At 46.0% G+C, this 6,520-nt stretch overlaps 1 protein-coding gene across 1 annotated transcript; it reads right to left on the bottom strand.

The window, feature by feature from the left end:
- Positions 1-2,452: 2,452 nt before the first annotated feature.
- On the bottom strand, positions 2,453-4,501 carry LOC112121014 (stonustoxin subunit alpha-like; the record flags this gene model as incomplete). The annotated part of the gene is made up of 1 exon (XM_024220140.3): positions 2,453-4,501. A coding segment is annotated over one exon (2,049 nt), but the record flags the coding sequence as incomplete, so codon positions are not given.
- Between the last annotated feature and the right edge of the window lie 2,019 nt (positions 4,502-6,520).

The following is a 6,520-nucleotide window of genomic DNA, read 5'->3' as shown; positions in this document are numbered from 1 at the left end:
AGCTATGACAGAGTTTCAGGATTGCTACAAGCCCATGAATCAAACACAGTACAACAGCTTAACCAATGCTATTGCAAAGTGGATAGCTATGGACTGCAGACCACTCACCATTGTAAACAACAGAGGGTAAGAGATATTATTCAAATTGCATCTTCCAATCAGTCATGTGCCTTGCCCTCCCATTGCATCAGGAACACATGACCTGTATTGCAATGAGAAGACTACAACGCTGGAGCTTTTGAAAATGCATTAGCTGTTGCTTTGACCGGTGATCACTGGACATCCTGGAGCAATCACAGCTCTCTTGGAGTCACAGCAAACCCGTCTGATGCTGCATGGACACTACAGTTGTTTGCTTTAATAGTAACACATACTGAAGGGGGAGGGATAGCTCAGTGGTTTGACCATTGGCCTGCTAAATCCAGGGTTGTGAGTTCAATCCTTGAGGGGGCCACTTAGGGAATGGGGGTAAAAATCTGTCTGGGGATTGGTCCTGCTTTGAGCAGGGGGTTGGACTAGATGATCTCCTGAGGTCCCTTCCAACCCTGATATTCTATGAAGAGAGATTATGCTAAAACATGTGTAGGGCATTTCTTGGATGTTACAAAAGAATGGAATGTTCAAGAAAATGTAACAACAATTAGTACTAACAGTGCAATCAAAACTGTGATTATTCACAACTAATTTTTTAAATCATGATTAATTTGTTTTGAGTTAATCATAAGAACATAAATCACTGAGTTAACTGCAATTAATTGACAGCCCTAGTTGAAACTTTAGTAGAGAAGAGAATGATCAGACACACAGATGAACACAATTTATTGGGGAAGAGTCAACATGACTTATGTAAAGGGCTATCATGCCTCACCAATCTATTCGAAGTTTTTGAGGGGGTCAGACATGTGGACAGGGGCGATCCAGTGGAAATAGTGTACTTGGACTTTCAGAAACCCTTTGACAAAGTTCCTCACCGAAGGCTCTTAAGCAAAGTAAGCTGTCATGGGATAAGAGGGAAGGTTCTCTCATGGATTGATAACTGGTTAAAAGATCAGAAACAAAGGGTAGGAATAAAAGGTCAGTTTTCAGAATGGAGAGAGGTAAATAGTGGTTTCCCTAAGGATCTGTCCTGGGACCAGTGCTGTTCAACATATTCATAACTGATCTGGAAAACAGTGAGGCGTCAAAATTTGCAGATATAAACAAAACTACTCAAGATAGTTAAGTCCAAAGTAGACTGCGAAGAGCTACAAAGGGACCTCACAGAACTGGGTGACTGGGCAACAAAATGGCAGATGAAATTCAATGTTGATAAATGCAAAGTAATGCATATTTGAAAACATAATCCCAACTATACATACACAATGATGGGGCCTATATTAGCTGTTCCCACTCAAGAAAGAGATCTTGGAGTCATTGTGGATAGTTCTCTGAAAACATCCACTCAATGTGCAGCGGCAGTAAAAAGCTAACGGACTGTTAGGAACCATTAGGAAAGGGATAGATGAGAAGACAGTAAATATCCTAATGCCATTATATAAATCCATGGTGTGCTCACACCTTGAATATTGTGTGCAGTTCTGGTCACTCCATCTCGAAAAGATATATAAGAAATGGAAAAGGTGCAGAGGACAAGAAAAATAATTAGTGTATGGAACAGCTTCCACATAAGGAGAGATTAAAAAGATGGGACTATTCAGCTTGGAAAAGAGACGACTAAGGGGGGATATGATAGAGGTCTAGACAATCATGAATGATGTCGCGAAGGTGAATAAGGAAGTGTTATTTGCTCCTTCTCATAACACAAGAACCAGGGATCACCTAATGACATTAATAGACAACAGGTTTAAAACAAACAAAAGGAAGTATTTCTTCACACAATGCACAACCCATGGAACTCGTTGCTGGGGATGTTGTGCAGGCCAAAATTATAACTGGGTTCAAAAAACAATTAACCAAGTTCATGTAGGATTGGTCCATCAATGGCTATTAGTCAGGATGGGCAGGGATGCAACCCCGGGTGTCCCTAGCCTCTGTTTGCCAAAAGCTGGGGGTGGGCGACGGGATTGATCACTCAATAACTGCCTGTTCTGTTCATTCCCTCTTGAGCACTTGGCATTGGCCACTGCTGGAAGACAGAATACTGGGCTAGATGGACCATTGGTCTGATCCAATATGGCCGTTCTTATGTTGATCCACTCTGTGCCCTGAGTCTGGGGCATCGATCACCTCAGCCACCCAGTCCACGAATAGGAACCAGCTCGGGTATTTAATTGGAAGCTAGGATTTATTTCTACTTGGACTCATTATTTGAATGGAAGCCGAGCCTGCATTATACACCCAGGATAATTTAGATTCATGCCCTTGATAAGGAATCTCTTACCTGATCCAGTAGCTCCAGGCATTAGAGGGCTGTAGTTGAGGGAATAATACGCAGATTTACTTAAATGTTTACCTTTCTTTAGCGTTGAGATAGAAGTCTCCTTGCTTGGGTCACTCACAGCTCTGTCCACACACACAGCCGACACTCGGAACCTGTAGGGCATCTCAGGGCTCAGTCCATCAATGTTACAGGACTCTGTTCTCTCTCCTGTCCTTCGTTCCAGCCATTTGTCTTTCCCCTCCTGACTCGTATCTCCTGTCTTCTCTTTGTATTCCACCTTATACTCCCTTATACTGACTCCATCTCCAGTGACATGTGGACTCTGCCAGGTGAGGGTGATGGCTGATGAACCTACAATAGTTTTTCTAGGCTTTGCAGGAGGGCTGGTAGGAGGGAGCGTCTTCACAGGATCACTCACGTCGCTGCTCTCGCTGAGCCCTGGTTTGCTCACTGCAGCGTATCGGAACTGGTACTCGGTGTTTGGACGTAGCCCTGTTACTGTAAATGTCACTTGTGTGTTATTTACATCCACAGCCGTCCAGTTCTCCTGCCCTACAATTCTGTACTCTGCCCAATAGCCGGATATCGCAGCCCTGCCATAGGCTGCTGGGTTAAACGTGAGCTGCACACGGTCATGTCTGATTCCATCAATCAGGGCAGGAAGAGGCTTTGATGGAGGCTCAAAATTGGGGCTGACCAGCTCTCCATCTGCATACAGGTAAATCGAAGCTCCTGGATGGTCCTCATCTGGAACGGAGGCCACAATGAACCGGGTCTTTGCTTGAGATTTATTGACATTAGTAAAGTCTAAGAAGGACTTTGCGAATTTTCGTGCTTTTCTTCTTATCTCTTCATCCACAAACCACTGTTTGGAGTTTGATTTCTCATCAGGAGAACTGGCTGGTGCTGATTCTTGAATTTTCTCCAGAAACTGTCTTTGAAGCCAAAAGTTCAAATCTGATAAATATGGTTCTTTGTTGTGTATTGAAGTGAGTGTGAAAGACACAACAGAATCATGCTTAAGGCTGAGTACTATTTTTTCTAGTTCACTCTCGGAGGATACGACTTCCACATTCTGTAGCACACTAAGGTAGGAATCCACTAAATTCATCTCTCGCTCCTTTGTATCCAGATATTCATTGAGTCTCTGTGTATTGAATGGTGATTGTTCTTTGCTGCTTAAAATGTCCACCAGGGCCCCTTCCTCTGCTCCTCCTCCACGGATACAGGGTATGAGTTCTGATAGCTGTTGCTGGAAAGCCTGTCTGTACTGATTACACAGCGCTTGGAATTGCTGAACTTTCCTCTTGATTTCAGGGAAAGTTGTGGCAGTTCTGTCCTTCATCATGTCATTGCATCGCATGTCCAACTCTGTGAGGTGCTCCATGACAGCTTCAACATTAGAAATCAGCATTACGCTGATCTCACGTATCAGCTGAGTGCTTCTGGAATCTTGCTTGATTAGTGGATACAGCCAGACTGTCACTGGTACGGCCTTCTCCCCATTGGCTCCCAGCAACTTAGAGAGGGTGGAATAAACTTTTATGGCATCTTGATAAGTAACTGGATTGTTCTCAAGACCAAAGTCACCATAGAACGTACAAGTGATTTTTTCAGTCTTTTCTATTTCCTTATCCTCCATTTTGGACTCTCCATCTTCTTCTGAAATCTTTGGTATTTTTTCTATCGTAAGTTTCATCTTTCCCTGTATCTCTTCTATGCTCTCAGGTGAAGAAACTTCCCGATCAAACACAAAGAAAGCCTGAGCCCCGTACAACACAGCCGTGACCACATGGGTTGCTTTGCCTTGGTCGAATACAGCAGGATAAGAGACCTGCTGTCCTAAATAGTTCATTGTCAGATGCTCAGACCTCGTTGTCATTTTGTATTGGAGAGTCACTCGGGCCTGATGTCTGGATTTCCTGGTGTCACTTAAATATACAGCAGATCCATTCATTTCAACTAAACCACACAGGAAACTGGCCTTCAGCGATTCACCAGCCTGGAGTGCAGAGGCCTTAGCCGCAATGGTGTCAGATGCAATTACCTGAAATTCAGTCTTGTATTGTTTTTGCATATCCACGTTCTTTCTAAGAGCCGCACTGTCCAACAGTGTGATACCTGCAAAATTCCAAACACAGAGTGACTAACAGACAGGCTAGGAAATCTTTCCACAGTTTAAGCATGTCTAGAGCATGAATTGGGCCAGGTCATACTGGGCTGTTGACCAGATTTTTTTTCATTTTAGCTGCCATCTTGTTCTCTAGAATCTCAGCTTTCATTTCAGATTAAGTCTCTAGCCCTCATGGTTGTGAAGAATAAAATGTGACCCAAGTGTAACTACTCCAGTGAGGTTTACCTGAATCTGCAGAAACAATAGCCCAGAAAGGTCTGAAGTGCCCCATTCATCTCCATAAGGGGTTAAACGAGATGCCCAATGACAGTAATTTAAATGTCAACATTGCTAATGATGTCACTGCTGCACAGTCTAGTCTGCACTAGAAGCACTACATCGACACAGCTGCACCATTGCAGCTGCGCTGCTGTAACGCGTCTGGGGAAGAGGCTCTAAACAGAGGGGAGACAGCTCTCCCATCCGCATAACTCCATCTCCGTGAGAGGTGGTAACCATGGCGATGGGAGGCGCTCGCCCACCGACAGAGCGCTGTCTACACTGGTGCTTAAATTGATGTGAATTATGTGGCTAGGGGATGTGGATTATTCCCACCCCTGAGAGATGTAAGTTATACCAAAGTACGTTCTAGTGTAGACAAGCCCTTGGAAAGGAGAGGGAGAGTCACAGAGCTGCACAATCTATGGGGTTTGACACTTCATTTTGGTGCCACGTGCGGGAGGCAGGTAGGTGCTATTGTGACAGTGGGATACATCGGTATCAAATTATGAATTTTATTTTGTATTATTTGTAACCTCCCACTTTCCTTCCCGGGTTACTTGAGAGCAGGCAACTCTCACCTGTTGTCTGGGCACCTTACGTCATTAAGGATAATGGAGATCCTGGGGGTCCCAGCTGAGATGGGAAATTAGGTGGAATCCTGCAGTCGTTCTTTTACTGATAGGAATATTTATAGTTGGTGGTGCCTCCACCAGGACAGGCACTGAATACATCTGTGTTTGTACTTCGGTTGCCCCAGGACCAAAAATATCAATAATGGATCTTATGCAGCAAAATAAAACCAACACACTTTTACTTAAAATGTACCCTAACAGCACACAATAGAAAATGTGCCAGAGTAACATGGATTAAGTTGTTCTATCCCTACCAGATCAGTAGGTGGCGCTGCAATAGCTCAGCTAATGACTGCAGCTTTCAACAGCAAGTTGCAATATAACCCTGTAAGCATGCGGACTCATCCCTGTGGCGCCTCCTGCTGGTCTCTCAGGGAATGAGCTCAATTTCCAGCCTGGAGCGCCTTCTGCAGGCCGGTGATCTGCCACAACTGGGCCCTGTGTCCCCCCTGGACCCCGGTGCCCATTTTCTCTGGAGGTGCTGCCCCCTGGCAATACCCCAAAAATCTCTGTGGGTCTCCCCTCCCCGGGGAATCCCCACTACCCCCACCTCGCCTCAGTCTGGGCTACTGCCAGTCCTCACCTAGCCCACTCAATGGGGCAGACTGCAGTGTAAGAGCCACTCATCACAGGCAAGGGAGTTTGGCCTGCTGCCTTCTTCTACCACCCAGTACCTCTATGGGCCTGGAACCAGGCCCTGCAGCCTGGGGAGTCACCAGCCTGGAGCTCCCCTGCTCCCCTGGCTCTCCCCAGCCCTGCTTCACTCCCAGGTACCTTCTTACTCCCCTGCAGCCAGGCCGGTCTCCCTCCACTTCTAGAGGAGAGACTGCTCTGCTTCTGGCTGCCTTGACCTTCTTATAAGGCCCAGCTGCCCTGATTGGGGCATGGCCCAGGTGTAGCTTCTTCCCCAATCAGCTTGGGCTTTTTCTCCTAGCCCCTAGCCCTCTCCGAGGGCTGGCTTCTACCCTGTCAGGGCTGGAGCGGGTAACCACCCTGCTACAAACCGTAACCAGCACTCTTGGCAATAGTCACAGCTCTGCCCATCCCAGAGTGCGCGCTCTCCCTTAGCCCTATAGTTCTGGGCCCTCTCCTGCATCGGCTACTGAATGAGCA

This window comes from Terrapene carolina, unplaced genomic scaffold (assembly GCF_002925995.2).
Source record: "Terrapene carolina triunguis isolate 2854851 unplaced genomic scaffold, T_m_triunguis-2.0 Scaffold4486, whole genome shotgun sequence".
NCBI classification, from domain to species: domain Eukaryota; kingdom Metazoa; phylum Chordata; order Testudines; family Emydidae; genus Terrapene; species Terrapene triunguis.
Note: the sequence above shows the minus strand (reverse complement) of the source record. Positions and strands in the feature narration are given on the sequence as shown.